Below are 20,082 nucleotides of genomic sequence, written 5' to 3' on the forward strand. Positions count from 1 at the left end.
ACGCCCCAGAATCTGTGGGACCCATGCTTTACTATATTGCCCTCTGTCTCCTCTTTCAAACCCCTGGTGGGTAGGGTGTCCTTTTCCCTTGTCTCCATTCCTCCCCATCAGGGTATCACTCTTCTCTTCTAGGACTTCCCCCAAACTCTCCGAGTTTCTTTTTCTGCCCAGATCCAAGATTTCTTCCTTTCATGCTGGTCCTGCGCCACCATTAAGTGTTTCCATCCGCCCAGAAAGAAGTCTCTCATCTCCAGAGTCTGTATTCAACCCACTCCACCACCTCCCCACCATCCCTTTCCAAAGCCCACCAAGGCCTCCCTGGTTTCTGCCTTTTCTCTGTTCCCGAGAGGTCCTCCGACACGAACCTCCTCGACCCTCCCCAATCGTCCCCGCAATGGGTCAGTCGGGTCCGGTCTTTGACACACACACACACACACACACACACACACACACACCCGGCTGCCCCCCGTCCTCGTGCTCCTCGACCCCTCCTCCAGGCATGGCCTTTGCTGTCCGTGCGTTATGAGGAGAGGCCTTCTGACAGTCTGATCCCGGGATACAGGAGGCGAAGAGATTAAACCTTCCGGGAGCCCTAAGTGGAGCCATAGGGCTCCGACCAGCCAGGAGAGGGGTGGGGTTCACGAGAAAGCCTTCCGGCCGGAAACACAAACCCTCAAAGGAAGGGTTCCAAGTGCCTTCTGTTCCGCTGGCCTGAATCTCTGTCATTCATTCAACAAATATTTGTTTAGTGTCTCCCATACGCCAGCTTCCGGAGGTTAAAAACATGAGCCAACCAGATCGAGGTAGTCCCTGCCTTTCTCTACCTTAGAGGCAACAAATGTTATCTATATTGCACACCTGCTGCGACAAGGAACTCTCCTAAGCCTCCTGGGGGCGACAGAGACCAAAATATTGAAATGTCTGCCCCCACCTTAGCACCTGGGAGAAGCAGGTAGGGATGACATTCACGAGACAAGCTCAACGACGGACAGCGTCCCCAAACAATCTTACACAGCCCGAGAAGAGGACTTCAAACAAAAAGCTGTCTCAAATTCAGTCCTAGTGCTTCGCAGATGAGGAAACTGAGGCCCAGAGAGGTTACGTGAGACGTTGATAGTCCCACAGCAAGGGGGTGCCAGAGCCAGGATTACACCCTAAATCCTAAAGCGGGGAGGTCTTTACACTTTCTCATCCCAATATCTTCATTTTGGACTTCCCTGGCGGTCCAGTGATTAAGACTCCGTGCTTCCCTCGTCGGGGGACTAAGATCCTGCTTGCTTTTGCTGCGCTGTGCAAACAAACAAAAAATCTCTAATATCTTCATTATGGGGAAATTGTTCTATGGCCCTCTAGAGTTACAGGATTGAAGCTAAAAGAACTTTAGGGAAAGAGTTGCCTGAGTGTGAAACAGCCCTCAAGGCTAGCTGTAGATGCTGGCAAGGCAAAGCCAGAAGGCTGGGCTTCCGAGCTCCTGCCCACAAGGAGCCCTGTAAAGTCATGAAGAGCCCCTTCTTGCCTCAGTACAGACTGTCTAGAAGGATTAGGCATTCCATGCGGATTTCATAGCAAACCCCAGATGTTAATGAGGCAGCTTAGAAACAGTAGGATTCCAATTCTGGTCGAGAGGCTTGTGGGATCTTAGCTCCCCGACCAGGGATTGAACTCAGGTCCAAGGCAGTGAAAGCACCGAGTCCTAACCACTGGTCCACCAGGGAAGTCCCTTCTCCAGGGAAATCTGAAAAACATTGTGTGACACCATTCTGTTTGGTGACTCAGTTTCCCCATCTGTCATGGAGAGGCCACCATTCTTTGTTTTTCCTTTTATTTTTCTATATCAAGATGTAAGTTATGATGGAAGAAATTTTCATATGTTGAGGAATGGGGAAGTCCTTCTAGCTGATACATGATTTGACTTGAACTTTATGCTAACCAGAACAGCCTGTCTTATGGCCTGTCAAATGTACACTGTACAGCTGTGTTAACCATTAAAGAAAAGAACGCATTTAAAATCAAAATGGGGGGAGGAGGGTGAACTGGGAGATTGGGATTGACATATATACACCACTACGTATAAAACAGATAACTAATGAGAACCTACTGTATAGCACAGGGAACTCTACTCAATGGTCTGTGGTGACCCAGATGGGAAGGGAATCTAAAAAAGAGTGGATATATGTATACATATGACTGATTCACTTTGCTGTACAGTAGAAACTAACACAACATTGTAAAGCAACTATACTCCAATAAAAATTAATTTAAAAGATAAATAAGTGAAAGGAAAAAAAAATCAAAATGGAGTCACCATGGTTCAGGCATCCAAAATGGAGCTAGGTGGCCATTGCAGATGTGGTTTCAGACACGTTCCTGCATCACTGAGAACTTGAATCTTCCGAACTGCATCAGACTCAAGGCCACCACCAGCCATTCTCAAAACAGTATTTGCTAGTAGTGGCCAGCTGCCACCTTACAGCACATCTCAACTTGGCCTAATCCTATTTCAAGCACTCAATACCAATGTATGGCTGGTGACTACCATACTGGACAGACAAATCTAGAGGAGGCCAACTAACAAACAGGCAGCTACAATGTAAGGTCATAAGTGCAATGACAGGGCACACTCCAGGGGGCCAGAAGGGGCTCATGACCCAACTGGGGGAGGAGTATAGAATTGGAAAGTTTGGGAATCCCCTAGCTGTCCAGTGGTTAGGACTCCACGCTTCCACTGCAAGAGGCATGGGCTCATCGCTGGTCGGGGAACTAAGATCCCGCAAGCTGTGCAGTGCGGCCAAAAAACTAAAAGAAAAATAATCGGAAAGTTTTCCTGGAGGTGACATCTGAGTTCAGTCTTGGAGGACAGGAGAGTTAGCCAGGCCTTGGGAACAGTGAATGCAGTTCCAAGCAGAGTGAAAAGTAGGGGCAAAAGCCAGGACAGAAAACAGCCCAACTATTCTTCTTTCAGAGTGACTAAGCATCATGTGCTCAGCCAGGGACGATGCTGACCGGAGACAACAAGGAGCAGACTGAAGAACATGGAGTTTGTGCTGCAGGCATCACAGGAGAGTCTGGAGCTAGTCAGGGAACTATCATGTGAGGGCTTCACAGGGATTCCGGTGGAAATGGCAGCCTGAAGGGGTGCCTCACCCAGCCTGGGAGCCTGAGGTAGGCAGGAGTCAGAGGTTGCTTTCTGGAGGAAATAAGGCCTGAAAAAATGGCCAGGATCCCCCAGGAAAGGTTACTCTGGGCAGCAAGACCAGCCTAAGACCTGGCGCCTGGAGAAATGAAAGTGTGAGTGTTTCAGTGGGGGTGTGACACACGTTGTGTGTCTCAAATGATGAGAGAGGAGGCTGGAGAGCTTGGCGGGCACTACATTTAGGGCTTCCAACTCCAGGCAGAGGAGTTGGGATTTTTGTCTTGCGGTAAGCTCTCTTGCTGTGGAAGGATTTTGAGCTGGGAAAGGACAAGATTAGTTCCAAATTTTTGAAAGGTCTGTTTGCTTATGTGGGCGGGCTAGAGAGTGGAAGCTGGGGGACTACGGAACAGTCTGGTGCTGAAATCTACATGAGAAAGAACGAGGCTTGAGCTACGGAAGGGGCGGTGGGGATTGAGAAATTCCTCCAAAATCTTGACGTTAATGCTCAAATGCCTGATTTTAATGCCCTCAAGAATTTCAGAGCTGCAGAAAGGAGTCAACATGCGAAAATATATTAGCATTACCTCCCACGTGTTACATACTGTCCGTGCAAAGACATTATTATGCTAGGTACTTTCATACGTGATTTTATTTAATTTCTCTAAGAGGTTAATCCGTTCAGTTTTCAGTGAGAAAACTGAGGTGCAGAGAGGGAGTTCATTGCTCAAGGGCACGGTGGCAGCGACTAAGCGAGACGCGGAGGCCGACACCCCACACCACACGCCACAACCCCCAACCCTCGACCAGAGAGTCTTTTTTGCTGTCTTTAGTTCCCACCTTCAGAGGCCAACTCCCTTCCCCACACCTCCCTCCGTTTCCCCGCCCCCCCCCGTGGCCCTTCTAGCCCAGGCCAGCCTCTCTATGGTTCCCCACCCCCACCCCTCTACCCACACGCTGCCTCTCGTTTGCCTCCCACCCTGGCCTCTCTATCCACCGCCAACTTCTCCATGGTCCCCCTTCTCCCTAGTTCTGTACTTAACGGCTCCTCCTCTAAACTCCACAAAATCGGCCATCAGCCCCCCCACCCCGCGCTCAATACCGATGCATGCTGCCTCTGAGCTGCTTTCAGGCCGAGCGGAAACGGCTGCCAATGGGGAAGTGCTTTTAGGGAAGGCCCTGCAAAGGAGGGACCCCGCACTTCTAAGGCGTGACCCTGTGCTAAAGCGGCCCATTTCAGGCCCTTTGCGAAAATGCTCTGGCTGGAAACACGAGGCCCAGAGAGGAAGGATCTAATTTGCACTTGGGCCCATCTCTAATAAGTGGGATCCCAAAAGGATCACTCTCTATAGGAGTTTCCTGTCTCTTCTTTCATTTTTGTTCCGACAGTGTCAGAGACAGACAAGGAAATCGGGAAATGCCCGCCTCCTTACACAGATTGGGGGAAATGAGGCCAAGAATGGGGAAGGAACTTGCTCAGAACTAGTCAACCAGGAACCAAATGGGAATCAAGCCAGGGTCTCCTGGTTCCCAGTTCCCAGAACCTCAGTGGTTTTTCTGTTTTAAAATAGGTGAAGTAGATAGTAACAGCAAGGCTCCTAAAAGAGGCATGCAGGACCATCACATCCAGGTTCCAGTCTGGTTCCCAACCTGATCTACAGGGATTCTCCTTAACACATAGCAAAGCAGATGTAATTCTTTCCCTCAAAAGTAGTTAAGCATAACTGCAGAGGTGGATTCACCATGAAGCTAATGAACCTTAAGCTTCCAAGGCTTTCCCTGGGTAGTGAGTGTTGACAATTCAAAGAGTACTTAAGATTAGTCACTGCTTAAAAAAAAAAAAAAAAAAAAAAAAACTTGCACCTAAATGTCCAGAGACAAATGAATGGCTAAAGAAGATGGGCCGTGTATATACAACGGAATATTACTCAGCCATAAAAAAGAATGAAATAATGCCATTTGCAGCAACATGGATGGACCTAGAGATGATCATATTAAATGAAGTCAGACGGAGAAAGACATATATCATATGATATCACTTATATGTGGAATCTAAAATATGATACATATGAACTTATATACAAAACAGAAAAAGACCCCTCAGACATAGAAAACAAGCTTATGGTTGCCAAAGGGGAAAGGTGTGGGGGGAGAGGGATAAATTAGGAGCTTGGGATCAACATATACACACTACTATACATAAAATAGATAACCAACAAGGACCTACTGTATAGCACAGGGAACTCTACTCAATATTGTGTAATAACCTATAAGGGAAAAGAATCTAAAAAAGAATATATATATATATATATATATATATATATATATATATATGTCTCCAAATCACTGTGCTGTACAACTGAAACTAACACAACATTGTAAATCAATTATGCTTCAACTTAAACAGTTTTTTAAAGGATAAATAACATATTTTTTTTTAAAAAGCTTGCAACACTCTGCAACCTTAAATTCATAGGTGAAGGAAACTTGCTTAGAAGTTTCCCAAACTTGACAACAATACTAAAATAACTGTGAATCTGAAATTAAAGTTTAAGTTAATAGTAAAGAAATGTAAAGTAAACCAATCACATTATAGGGAAGATCAGATAATCTTTCTGTTCTCTCTACAGAAAATGATATTATAATATTGTTGTCATATAAAAAGCCAATCAAGGAAAATAGAGGGAAAGCATTACAGAGCTGAGTCAGGTAGTAAACTAATTAAAATGCTATCTATATGTGCTTTTCAGTTTTGGGGGCTGAGCGTGGTAACTGTCACCTTTTGAATTTTGTAATTGGTTGCAACTTATTTTCTCATGCTAAATAAATGTTCTCTTGTATACCTTTTTTTTGTATTTTACATTTTGTATTTCTAAGCTGTACAAGCTTCACACCCTACAAACCTGGATCTGACCCTGTGTGTTCTCAGTAAACACTAGTGGGACTTCCCTGATGGCACAGTAGTTAAGAATCTGCCTGCCGATGCAGGGGACACGGGTTCGAGCCCTGGTCCAGGAAGATTCCACATGCCATGAAGCACCTAAGCCCATGCGCCACAACTACTGAGCCTGTGCTCTAGAGCCCGTGAGCCACAACTACTGAAGCTCGCACACCTAGAGCCCGTGCTCCGCAAAAAGAGAAGCCACCGCAATGAGAAGCCCATGCACCGCAACGAAGAGTAGCCCCCGCTGGCCACAGCAAAGATCGTGCGCAGCAACAGAGACAACACAGCCAAAACAAAATCAATTAATTAATTTTTTTAAAAAAAGAAATGTTTGTTGAATGAGTGAACACATATACCATTTTAAAATAAATAAATAAACACACACTAGTTATTATTGTCAGTATTACTGTAATCTGCAGACCCAATAGGAAGGCTTGAGGATGATCTACAATTTAAGGATGACTGTTGGCTTAGGACTTCAGACAGCCATAGTCACCATCTTCTTATTCATCCACACACTTAGGTATTGACTCATTAATTCAATACATGGCTACTGAATACCTGTATTCAGTACTGAATGCCCAGACATGAGTGTGGGTGGTGGAGACGCAGCAGGAAATTATACAGACGTGGTCTCTGCCTTCAGGGAGCTTACAGTCTGATAAGAATTGTCCATGGGATTGGTTTGACGTTTTCAAAAATCAGATTTAAAAAGTCGTCTACAAGCTCTCTCCACCCCACATTTTATTATGACAATTTTCTTTTTTTCTTTCTTTCTTTTTTTCTTTTTTAATCTTTTGGCCACACTGCACAGCATGTGGGATCTTAGTTCCCTGACCAGGGAATTGAACCCCGGGGCCCCTGCATTGGCAGTGTGGAGTGTTAACTACTGGACCACCAGGGAATTCCCAGAAATTTTCAACCACAGAGAAAAGTTGAAAGAATCACATAGTGAACATGCATATACCTATTATATAGGCTTATAACTTTTAAATATCATTAGAGGTTGATCCTAAAAGAGCATCATGTTCACCTGATTCTTTTTTTTTTTTTTTTTTGCGGTACGCGGGCCTCTCACTGTTGTGGCCTCTCCCATTGCGGAGCACAGGCTTTTGGACGCGCAGGCCCAGCAGCCATGGCTCACGGGCCCAGCCGCTCCGCGGCATGTGGGATCCTCCTGGACCGGGACATGAACCCGTGTCCCCTGCATCGGCAGGCGGACTCTCAACCACGGCGCCACCAGGGAAGCCCTCTTTTTTTTTTTAAGATTTAATCTTATTTATTTTTGGCTGCACTGGGTCTTCATTGCTGTGCACGGGCTTTTCTCTAGTTGCGGCGAGCAGGGGTTTCTCTTGTTGCGGAGCACAGGCTTTAGGCGCGCGGGTTTCAGTAGTTGTGGTGCACAGGCTCAGCAGTTGTGGCACATGGGCTCAGTAGTTGTGGCGCGTGGGCTCTAGAGCACAGGCTCAGTAGTTGTAGTGCACGGGCTTAGTTGCTCTGCAGCATGTGGAATCTTCCCGGACCAGGGCTCGAACCCATGTCCCCTGCATTTGCAGGTGGATTCTTATCCACTGTGCCACCAGGGAAGTCCCTCAGCTGATTCTTTTTTCACAGCTTTATTGAGATCTAACTCACATGCCATATAATTCACCCATTTAAAGTGTACAATTCGTCACAGGTATGTGCAGGATCACCACAGTCAACCTTAGAACGCTGCGTCCCCTCAGAAGGAAAACCTGTACCCTTTAGCTGTCACGTTCTTACTCCCTCAATTCCACTCCACCTCCCACCCCAAGGAGCCACTCATCTACTTTCTGTCTCTATAGATTTCCCTGTTCTGGACATCTCATATGAATGGGATAATAAACTGTGATCTTTTGTGTCAGCTTCACTCACTATGTTAAAAAATTGAAGCACAGTTGATTTACAATGTTATACCAGTTTCAGGTGTATAGCACAGTGATTCAGGATTTTTACAGATTATACTCCGTTAAGTTATTACACAATAACGGCTATATTTTCCTGTGCTGTACAATATATCCTTGTTGCTTATCTATTTTATAAATAGTAGTTTATATCTCTTAATCCCACACCCTTATCTTGCCCCTCTCTTAATAAACTTAAAAGCTTTTACACAGCAAAGGAAACCATCAACAAAACAAAAAGACAACCTATAGAATGGGAGAAAATATTTGCAAATGATTTGGCCAACAGGGATTAATATCCAAAATATATAAACAGCTTATACAACTCAATATTAAAAAACTAAACAACCCAATCAGAAAATGGGCAGAAGACCTGAATAGACATTTTTCCAAAGAAGACGTACAGATGGATAACAGGCACATGAAAAGATGTTCAACATGGCTAATTATTAGAGAAATGCAAATCAAAATGATGAGATATCATCTCCCCCCTGTCAGAATGGCTATCATCAAAAAAATCTACAAATAACAAATGGTGAGAATGGTAATAATGGTGGAGAAAAAGGAAAGCTTCTACACTGTTGGTGGGAATGTAGACTGGTGCAGCCACTATGGAAAACAGTACCAAGGTTCTTCATAAAACTAAAAATAGAACTACCCTATGATCCAGCAATTCCACTCTTGGATATATACCCAGAAAAAAAACAAAAGCACTAATTCTAAAAGATACATGCACCCTAATGTGCATAGCAACACTATTTACAATAGCCAAGATATGGAAGCAACCTAAGCGTCCATCAACAGACAAAAGGATACAGAAGATGCGGTATATATATACAATGGAATACTATTCAGCCATAAAAAATGAAATTCTGTCATTTGCAGAAACACAGCTGGACCTAGAGAATATTATGCTTAGTGAAATAAGTCAGAGAAAGACAAATGACAAGACAAATTCCACTTATATGTGGAATATAAAAAATAAAACAAATGAATGTATATAGCAAAATACAAACAGACTCAGAGATATAGAAAACAAGCTAGTGGTTACCAGTCGGGAAAGCGAAGCGGGGAGGGGCTTCTTCACTGATCAGAATACTTTCAAGGTTCCTCCATGTTGTGGCAGGTATCAGTACTTCCTTCCTTTTTGTGGCCAAATAAAATTTCATTTTATGGATATACACCACATTTTGCTTATCCATTCCTCCGTCGATGACATTTGGGTTGTTATGAACAATGCTGCTATAAGCATTTGTTTACAAGGTTTTGTGTGGACATATATTTTCATGTCTCTTGGGTACACACCTATGAGTGGAATTGCTAGGTCATATGGTAACTCTATCAGTCAATTCATTTAAAAGACAGGAGATCCAAGTCCAGAGAGGAGAGATGATGTGCTCAAGGCAGGGACAGAAAGAAGTAAGGCTAACACCCACCCCTGCAACTTCTGATTCCAAGTCCAAGACCCTTACTGCCAATTTTTTAGTGGTTCCATGTAGCCAGACTTGTAGCCTCAGGTCATGCAACAGACTGTTAGTGTAGTGCCAGTCCCTGAGGGTAACAGACAAGAGGGGAAAAGGCAAGGAATCCACAATTACTGAGCACCATCTGGTTCCCAGAATTACGCTAGACTGTAGCACTCTCAAAGGGAGAAAGGACATCACTTGCCCAAAATTGTATAGCAAGTGGATAGACGGATCTGGATCCAGGTGCATCTGACTTCAAAGCTTATGGTCATTCCACTGAACTATGCCCTCCTCTTCAAATATTTCATATTCTCAGTGTTAATATTCTCAATATCTCAATCTTCTATATCCATTAATTCAGTTATTCATTCACTCATCTGTTCATTCATTCACCAAACATTCACTGAGGTATTTATATGTCTCCTCTCTGTGGATGCAGAGATGGAATTGACTCTGCCCTCAAAGAAGGGAGAACAGAGGATGAGTTTCACGCTCTAAACCCTGTGCCGTGAAAGATCTCATTTAATAAAGAGAATCTCAGTGGAATACCATTTCACACAAGTCAGACTGGCAAAAATTGAAGTTTGACAAGTATTGTTAAAGATGTCAAGTAAGGCGACTGCCCAGTCATCGGTGGTGGATGTGTAAACTGGTAACAATTGTAGCTAATACATGGTGCCTACTTTGTGCCATAAAACACTTTACGCATAATGACTCATTTCATCCTCACAGCACCTTACACTTAACTGTGTTGAGTAAGTACTCTTATAATTTTTGTTCTGCAGATGAGGCAAAGGAGAAGGTTGACTTTCTATTAGACACAGCAGGTACATACAATGCCTAAGGCCCAGGACACTCTTAGGAGCCCAGGAAAAACATTTTAATTTTAAATTCAGAAGAAAAAAGAATGTAATCCAGACTAGCTTATGTTTGTCTTTATACCAACACAGATATAACATACAAGTTTAAATATACTTTTTGGAATGAAGGAGGCCACAAAGGCACAAATGCCAGGGCCCAGGAAAGCACTGGAGACCATGAGTGGTTAAAGAACTTACCCAAGAGGGACTTCCCTGGTGGCACAGTGGTTAAGAATCCGCCTGCCAACGCAGGGGACATGGGTTCGATCCCAGGTCCGGGAAGATCCCACATGCCGCAGAGCAACTTAAGCCCGTGCGCCACAACTACTGAGCTTATGCTCTAGAGTCCAAGAGCCACAACTACTGAGCCCATGTGCCACAACTACTGAAGCCTGCGTCCCTAGAGCCCATGCTCCGCAACAAGAGAAGCCACCGCAATGAGAAGCCTGTGCACCACGAGGAAGACTAGCCCCCACTCGACGCAACTAGAGAAAGCCCGCGTGCAGCAACGAAGACCCAATGCAGTGCTCCCTTCAGCAGCACATATACTAAAATTGGAACGATACAGAGAAGATTAGCATGGCCCCTGCGCGAGGATGATACACAAATTCGTGAAGCGTTCCATATTTTTGGAAAACATAGGCAGAACACTCCATGACATACATCACAGCAAGATCCTTTCTGACCCACCTCCTAGAGAAATGGAAATAAAAACAAAAATAAACAAATGGGACCTAATGAAACTTAAAAGCTTTTGCACAGCAAAGGAAACCATAATCAAGACGAAAGGACAACCCTCAGAATGGGAGAAAATATTTGCAAATGGAGCAATTGACAAGGGATTAATCTCCAAAATTTACAAGCAGCTCATGCAGCTCAATATCAAAAAAACAAACAAGCCAGTCCAAAAATGGGCAGAAGACCTAAACAGACATTTCTCCAACCTGTATAAAGAAGACATACAGGTTGCCAACAAACACATGAAAGAATGCTCAGCATCATTAATTCTGAGAGAAATGTAAATCAAAACTACAATGAGATATAATCTCACACCAGTCAAAATGGCCATCATCAAAAAAATCTACAAACAATAAATGCTGGAGAGTGGGCAGAGAAAAGGGAACCCTCTTGCACTGTTGGTGGGAATGTAAATTGGTACAGCCACTATGGAGAACAGTCTGGAGGTTCCTTAAAAAACTAAAACTAGAACTACCATACGACCCAGCAATCCCACTACTGGGCAAATACCCTGAGAAAACCATAATTCAGAAAGAGTCATGTACCACAATGTTCATTGAGGCTCTATTTACAATAGCCAGGACATGGAAGCAACCTAAGTGTCCATCGACAGATGAATGGATAAAGAAGATGTGGCACATATATACAATGGAATATTACTCAGCCATAAAAAGAAATGAAACTGAGTTATTTGTAGTGAGGTGGATGGACCTAGAGTCTGTCATACAGAGTGAAGTAACTCAGAAAGAGAAAAACAAATACCGTATGCTAACACATATATATGGAATCTAAAAAAACAAATAAAAGAAAAAAAAAGAAAATGGTCAGAAGAACCTAGGGGCCAGACCGGAATAAAGATGCAGACCTACTAGAGAAGGGACTTGAGGACACGGGGAGGGGGAAGGGTAAGCTGGGACGAAGTGAGAGAGTGACATGGACATATATACACTACCAAATGTAAAATAAGTAGCTAGTGGGAAGCAGCCGCATAGCACAGGGAGATCAGCTCAGTGCTTTGTGACCACCTAGAGGGGTGGGATAGGGAGGGTGGGAGGGAGGGAGACGCAAGAGGGAAGAGATATGGGGATATATGTACATGTATAGTTGATTCACTTTGTTATAAAGCAGAAACTAACACACCATAGTAAAGCAATTATACTCCAATAAAGATGTGAAAAAAAAAAACCCAATGCAGACCATAAATAAATAAATAAATAAATGTTCCTTTAAAAAAAAAAAAATAACTTACCCAAGATTTCCCAGCTCGTAGGTGGTGGAGATATTATGACGAGCAGTTGGGTGATATCTACCAAATTGAAGATGGAAGTTGAAGATGTTCCTGTTCTTTGATCCAGCAACTCAACTCTCAGGTATATAACTTAGCGAAAACTCACATCTGGGTTCAAGGAGATGTAAGCAAGAATTTTCATAGCAGTATCATTTGTAATCATCAAAAACTGGTTACATTCAGGTACCACCTGACACTGGTCAGAATGACCATCATTAAAAATCTACAAATAATAAATGCTGAAGAGGGTGTGGAGAGAAGGGGACCCTCCTACACTGTTGGTGGGAATGTAAATTGGTGCAGCCACTGTGGAGAACAGTATTGAGGATCCTCAAAACACTAAAAATAGAATTACCATATGACCCAGCAATCCCACTCCTGGGCATATATCCAGAGAAAACTCAAATTTGAAAAGATACATGCACCCCTATGTTCATAGCAGCACTATTTACAATAGTCAAGACATGGAAGCAACCTAAACGTCCATCGACAGATGATGGGATTAAGAAGTTGTGAGATATATATATTGCATTCTTTTTTATGGCTGAGTAGTATTCCATCACATATATATCCATCATATATCCATCATATATTCCATCATATATCTATGATGCAATACTATTAAGCCATAAAAAAGAATGAAGTCATGCCATTTGCAGCAACATGGATGGACCTAGAGATGATCACACTAAGTGAAGTAAGTCAGAGAAACACAAACATTATACAGTATCACTTACGTGAGGAATCTTAAAAATAGTACAAATGAACTTATTTACAAAACAGGAACAGACTCACAGACATAGAAAACAAACTTAGGGTTACCATAGGGGAAAGGGAGAAGGGATAAATTGGGAGTATGGGGTCAGCAGATGCACAGTACTACAGAAAACCCGCAGCGCGCTGGCCACGCATGTGTCTCTTGCTTCCCCAGTGTTTGGACCGAACAGACCCAAGGGCGCCACCTCCTCCAGACTCTGACCACCCTCCAAGCTTTCTTCCAGTCACAACCTTGGAATCACCCACTCAGCTCTCCTCGGCCTCCGGGACCAGCCAACACCATTTTCTGAGCTTAGCTCCTTGTTGCCGACCAAGCATGAGCTCCCAGATTCGTCACAATTACTCCGCCAGGTGGAGGCCGCCGTCACCCGCCTGGTAACGTGCATCAGCCGCTCTCCCACACCTACCTGTCTCCGCGCTTCTCTTTCGACCCGACGCAGCAGCTCGCGAGGGCGTGAGACATCGTTTCGCGAACTGACCGAGGAGAAGCCGGAGGGCCCGAGCTCACTGGAAAAGGCAAAAGCAGCGCTGTGGCCGCGCCCTCTTCCAGGACGTGCCGAAGCCGTCCCAGGAGCCGTGGGTAAAGCCCAGGACGCCGTGGAAGCCGCCTGGCTGGCGGAGAAGAACCTGCGCCAGGCCCTGTGGGTCCGCAGGCCCTCGGTTCTCCCCGCGCAGACTCCACCTCTGGACTTCCTGGAGCCACTTCCTGGATGAGCAGGTGAAGCTCATCAAGAAGATGGGCGACCGCCTGACCAACCTCCGCAGGCTGCTCGGCCCCCAGGCTGGTATGGGCGAGTGTCTCTTCCAAAGGCTCAGCCCCAGGCACTACTAGGAGCCCCTGGAGCCCAGCGGCCTGTGAGGAGCCCCTCTGGGGTCAGGGCTTCTGCCTGCAGCCTGTCCCTGCAGCCACTGGGCAGCTTGTTAACCACCCTGGAGCCCTCTCCGAGCCCTGGGCCAAAGGGAAACAATAAAGCTTTCTGCAGCAAAAAAATTAAAAAATAAAAAATAACCAACAAGGATCTACTGTATAGCACAGGGTACTATATTCAACATCTTGTAATAAATTATAATGGAAAAAATGTTTAAAGGAATATTTCTATCCAAAAAAGAATATATATGTATATATGCATATATATATATGTATATCAGAATCACTTTGCTGTACACCTGAAACTAACACAATATTGTAAATCAGCTATACTTCAATAAAAAGGAAAAAAATTGGAACCAACCCAATGTCCTTCAACAGGAGAATGAAAAAAATGTACTATGGCATCATCACCAGTGGGCTATCACACCAGCATTGAAAATGAGTGACTAGACTACAGGTATCCATGTTTACAAATATAAAAAACAATGTCGAGGGGGCAAAAAGTTAGAGAAGCTTACACTAAAATGATATCATTTATCCTAAACATGTTAACATACACAGAACAATATCACGTTGTATCAGATATGTAGCAAAATAGGAATGCATATGTGGGAATGATAAACAGAAAATGCAAAACCTAATAACCTTAGGGGAGGGAGGGAGGAAAATGGATGGGGGGTACACAGAGGGCTTAGACTGCTTCTGTAAAGTTGTATAGTCTTCTAAGTTTATTAGTGAGGATAGGGAGCCATTTATATGATTCCAAATAATTTTTGTATACAGAAATGGTTCAAAATAAAATTAAGAAAAGACTCTCTAGGACTTCCCTGGTGGAACAGTGGTTAAGAATCCACCTGCCAATGCAGGGGACAAATGTTCGATCCCTGGTCTGGGAAGATCCCACATGCCGCTGAGCAACTAAGCCCATGCGCTACAAATACTGAGCTCGCCTGCAACTACTGAGCCCACGTGCCTAGAGCCTGTACTCCACAACAAGAGAAGCCACCACAATGAGAAACCCGCACACTGCAACAAAGAGTAACCCCTGCTCGCCACCACTAGAGAAAGCCCACCTGCAGCAACAAAGACCCAATGCAGCCAAAAGAAAAAAGAAAAAGAAGAAGAAAAAAGACTCCCTAGGTTTATCAGACAAGATACAATAGGTTCTGCTGCAGTAACAAACAACCCCAAAGCTCGGTGGCTTTAATCAAACAAATGATAATTTTAAATGCTATATATCCAAGGAAGATGAGCATCAGTTTCTGGTCACTGTAGATACATACTCTGGAATTCAGGCTGATAGAAACTTCACTTCACCCAATAGATCCCCACACACAGAACAGCCTGGATGGAAAGTGGTGAACAGCTTGCTGGCTCTTATCTTGTGCTGAAGTTGACACACATTGGTTTCACTTATAGTTCATTGGGCAAAGGGAATCACATGGCCACGTCTAACCGCAAAGGAAAATGCAATCTTATCACGTTCCCATAAGGAGAAACAGAGAATTTAGGAATGACCTTCATGTTTAGCATCTCCTACCCTGCCCTGCCAAGAAAACAACTTAAGGTTGTTCCAAAGATCTTGCATATCTCTTTCTTATTAGGTTTTACAACCCTCTACAGTTTTGTACATGAGAAAATGCAGGCACAGTCTAGAGAAGTATGTTGACCTCTCCAAGGTCACGCACCCAGGCCATGAAATTAACAGTTGGAGGGCTAAGACCTCAGCCCTGTCCTTGGTGCTGCCGAAAACCGCCAGTCTTTGGGCTCTTTCCTCCAAAAGAGCGTTTCCCGGGACTTCCCTGGCGGTCCTGTAGTTAAGACTCCGCACTTCCACTGCAGGGGGCACGAGTTCATCCCTGGTCGGGGAACTAAGATGCCGCATGCCATTGCGCGTGGCTGAAAAAAAAAAGCGTTTCCCAAACGTCACACCACCTAAGGACTTTTGCAAATAAGTCCCAGTATCACCAGTGTTGCTGTTTGCTGAATATCTTTCTGAAAACGGACTTTAAACACCTTACATTCATAAACTTTGCCTCACTAGGTTATCACGAGCCATGCAGAGGAGGTGACCACAAAAATGTGTAACATGAAAAGAGAACAAAGGTTATTCAATTCTGGTCAGTGTCAACTGACTGACAGAGCTTACTCATATAGGTTAAAAAGAGAAATTCGACTTAGTTCGCAGCCACCCAGTAACCCACGCAGGCTGTCTCCTGCGGGAACTGACAGGTAATTAGGAAGAAATTCATCACTTTCTCCCCGGGGAGGGGGAGACCCGGCTCCCGGGAAGCCCCGGCCCGTCCTCCAGTGCGCCTGCGCCGAGGAGCTGACGCCAGCCCAGGCCACGCCCCCTCCCGGAGCGATCACTGTCCTCGGGGGCGGGGCCTGGGCACAAGATGGCCGCTGCGCGCCCGGAGCCCCCGAGTCCGAGCTCAGCGGCCCCGGAGCCGAGATCCCCGGAGCCTCCGGACCTGGTGCGGGCGAGGAAGGGGCTTGGGCGGGGGTCTCGAGGCGGGAGGAGGGCGCTGGGGGCGGGGCCAGGGCGGGGCTTAGGGCGGGGCGAGGAAGGTATTTAGGGCTCCGGCCCTGGGGGCGGTGCTTCTCGGGGTGGGCGAGGGGTGGGGCTTAGCACGGAGCCTATGAGGGTGGAGGGGCGGGGCCTGAGTGGGGGTGGAGCCTGAGGAGGGGGTTGGGCGGAAAATCTGAGCTGGGGATAGGTCCAGAGAGAGGAGTCCCAGGGATGAAGTTTGTCTAATTAGGGGGCGGAGCCTTCAGAGGGCGGGGCCTCAGAAATTCTAAGGTGGGAGGTTGGGAAGGTGACCCTGAAAGACAAAGGTGTGGGGTTATGGTTGGGGCATGCACGTTGGGGTGGGGGGATGATTCTGCAAGGGTCTGAGTGATGCGTCCTGATGCCCAGGGGAGGATTTGGGGGGAGAAATGACTGCTCCAGGTGACCTTGGAACCCCACTCAGGATGGGAGAGTATCTGAGGACAACCATTCATTCAACAGACATTTACTCAGCTCCTACTTGGGCTAGACAGATGGAGACGTGAATGAGACACATAAGCTGTATTCTTTTGCAGCTTGCAGTTGGGTAGGGAAGAGAGACAATAGACGAGACTTACTGTGTTACGTTCTATAAAAAAGAGTGAGCTGATAGAGTTGGGGGGTAGGGAAGCTAAATTTAGACGAGAGAAGTCAGCTGTGTGCCGGCTTATATTTACACTAGGGTCAGAGAGATAAGCCGGAGCCGGATCATGATGGATAGTAGATGGCGTTTTTGGATTTTAAGAGCAGTTGGAATCGTGGGATGGTTTTGAGTGGGAAAAATGACTGCCGTCTGATTTCCGTTTTCAAAAGGTCATTCGGGCTGCTTTGGGGAGGTGGGTTATAAGGGAGCAGGCGTAGGAACAGAGTCATTCAGAGGGTCAGGGGGCTTGACAAGAAATGATTGGCTTAATTGTAAGTGGGTTGGAGGAGAGAAATGGCTGGATCTGCGATATATTTTGGACAGGAGGGGACGTCTTGGTGGTCACGGCAGAATCTCTGGGGAAGGAGAGCCGAATCTAGAAATTAAGGGGCTCAGTATGGTACAGAGTGTGTTTAGTAAGGCATGTTGCGGAGGCCTTGAGGCAGAGTCCACAGGCTCCTTGTTTCCTCCCCCCCCTTCACCCAGGTCCTGGTGCCTGATGACAGCCGCCCGGCCACGCCCCCGAGTGACCTCATCGAGATCCAGGTGGTGAGGGTGACGGGCACCACGCTGGTACCTGAGCCCCCGGAGCCAGGTTCTCTCCACTGTGCCTTGTGCCCAGCTGTCTTCCGGCTGGTCTCCGAGCTGCTGTTCCACGAACACGGCCACCTGGCGGGGGCTGAGGGTGGTGGGCAGGGTGGGGACCCAAGCCGGTGTCATGTGTGTGGCCACAGCTGTCCAGGCCCCGCCAGCCTCCGTGCCCACTACAGCCTGCACACGGGAGAGCGGCCCTACCGCTGCCCGCTCTGCCCCCGGGCCTTCAAGGCCCTGGCACCTCTGCTGCGGCACCAGCACCGACACGGGGTGGAGCCGGGGACCGCTCAAAGGCCTCCGGAGGCGGCGGCGGCTCGAGAACAGCGGCCGGGGGTGCCCCAGGAGAGGTCGGAGGTGGTGATGGCTGCGGCGGCCGCGGGCGCGGCGGTGGGGAAGCCTTTCGCCTGCAGGTTCTGCGCCAAGCCGTTCCGCCGCTCCTCAGACATGCGAGACCACGAGCGGGTGCACACGGGCGAGCGGCCCTACCACTGCGGCGTGTGCGGCAAGGGCTTCACCCAGTCCTCGGTGCTCAGCGGCCACGCCCGCATCCACACTGGCGAGCGCCCCTTCCGCTGCACCCTCTGCGATCGCACTTTCAACAACTCCTCCAACTTCCGAAAGCATCAGCGCACCCACTTCCACGGGCCAGGACCGGGGTTGGGAGACTCTGGAAGTCAGCTGGCATCGGGGGCCGACGGGTCAGGGAGTGGGTGTGGGGCAGGAAACACTCTGGAAGAGGGACGTGGGGAGACCGCCAAAGTGAAGGTGGAGATCGACCAGTAGTCCGGGAGAGCAGCAACGTGGGAGGTCGGCGGCAGGTTGCAGGGGAGGGGTGGGTGGGAGACGGAGGCAGGGGAGGAAGGGGAGAGGTTGGGGGAGAGGTGACATAAGAGCCCACGGAGATGGCAACGAGCGGCCAGGGTGGGCGAGCAGAGGGAGAAGCGGGCTTAGGACGCTCACAAACCACACAGCACCTGCCTGAGATTCAGAGGAAGGCAAAGAGGCAGCCCTGTGGATGCCCAGCGAAGTGCAAGGAACACGGGCTCGATTTCATTGCCCCATTTGCCCCCCTGACCGGTTGTCCTTGCGCAAGACACAGCTTGCGGCAGCAGAGCTGAGCACTGCAGAGGGGGTCCAGGATGGAACCTTTTGCCTACCTCACTGGATTGCACTGACCATGGGATGCCTACCCGTCCTCAGGCAGAAGACGCCCACCGGGTCCTCCCTAAAGAGACTGGGACCCCATCACCTCAAAGCCAGAGGGTCCCCAAGTCATAGCCAAGAGCGCTCAAGTCGCAAGGATGGAAGCCTGACCCTAAGAATTTTGACTGCAGGAGCTGCTAGCCCTGCTCCCATGTGGTCCGTCCCTGAGCCACCCAGACTCCTCTTCCAAGGCAACTGAAAACCCAGACCACGAACAGTCACCAAACATCCCCCTCCTAAACCTTCAGGCTCAGAGCCCATGGTCCCCCAGGTCTACAAAGTAGCCTCAAGTTTCTCTAATTAGCTTCACTCCCAATTTGAAGCAAACGGCTTACAGCCTGGTCCCAAGCTATGCCAAGGAATGGTTGGTGGGTGGCAGTGTGGTGGCCTGGCTGGGGTCGGGCGGGTGGGGAACAGGAGTTGGGTCACTGGGGGGTTGGGCAGAGGAGAAGCTGGAGGTGGGAAGCCTCCAGTTCTATTCCCATTAAAGGACTTTATGAAGGGTTTTCTCTATGTTGGTCTTGTGTTCCAGGGCTGGGGGTAGAAGGGCCACACTGTGGTCCTGGCCCCGGCAGTGAGTTGCAACTCTCTCCAGACCTCTGTTTCCTCATCTTTAGAAGGGGGTGGACAGCTTCCGGCTACTCAAAGAAGCTATATCGTTCAGCTCTGGGATTGGGGGTCAGGGAAGTTTGGCAAAACAAAGGGACTCCTGTGTCAGGATACTAAAGAAGGGAGAGCCCTGGATTCGCACCCCTTCCTGTCCGCCCAACACCCCCATAAGCTGTCCCACAGACAACTCATAAGGGGAACAGAATTCAGTTTCAAGGAAGCGCCCACGTTTCCCATCACTGGCATCACCACCCAAGCTAGAAGCCTTGGCAGGTTCCTTGAGTCTTTTTCATCCTTCATCCATTTATCTGACTCCCTATCAATTTCCCGCTGTTGAGTCAAATGTCTTCGGAATCTGAACGCTTCTTTTCATCATCCCTACTCTTGTAGACCAAGCCGACAGTGGTCTCACACATCCACGCCCTGCCCGCTTCATTCTCCATACTGTGGCCACGTGGATCCATCCTTCCAAAACTCAGATCC

The 20,082-nt window shown here is 47.3% G+C and overlaps 1 protein-coding gene and 1 non-coding gene across 2 annotated transcripts; both read left to right on the forward strand.

Moving 5' to 3' along the window:
- Positions 1-10,849: 10,849 nt before the first annotated feature.
- On the forward strand, positions 10,850-10,956 carry LOC132481023 (U6 spliceosomal RNA). Its single transcript, XR_009530731.1, has one exon. It is a non-coding gene; the product is annotated as a U6 spliceosomal RNA (small nuclear RNA).
- Positions 10,957-16,386: 5,430 nt separating this feature from the next.
- Positions 16,387-18,599, forward strand: ZNF784 (zinc finger protein 784). The gene is made up of 2 exons (XM_060084614.1): positions 16,387-16,476; positions 17,680-18,599. Exons 1-2 carry the CDS (start codon positions 16,399-16,401, stop codon positions 18,568-18,570), a joined length of 969 nt encoding a protein of 322 aa, XP_059940597.1. The 5' UTR covers positions 16,387-16,398; the 3' UTR covers positions 18,571-18,599.
- The last annotated feature ends 1,483 nt before the right edge of the window (positions 18,600-20,082 follow it).

This window comes from Mesoplodon densirostris, chromosome 19, assembly GCF_025265405.1.
Source record: "Mesoplodon densirostris isolate mMesDen1 chromosome 19, mMesDen1 primary haplotype, whole genome shotgun sequence".
Taxonomy (NCBI): domain Eukaryota; kingdom Metazoa; phylum Chordata; class Mammalia; order Artiodactyla; family Ziphiidae; genus Mesoplodon; species Mesoplodon densirostris.

Bases quoted from the DNA above. Each gene is read 5' to 3' on its own strand.
- ZNF784 (XM_060084614.1), top strand. From the start codon at position 16,399: ATGGCCGCTGCGCGCCCGGAGCCCCCGAGTCCGAGCTCAGCGGCCCCG. The intron at 16,477-17,679 runs GTGCGGGCGAGG...CCCTTCACCCAG, and splicing joins CCCCGGAGCCTCCGGACCTG to GTCCTGGTGCCTGATGACAG.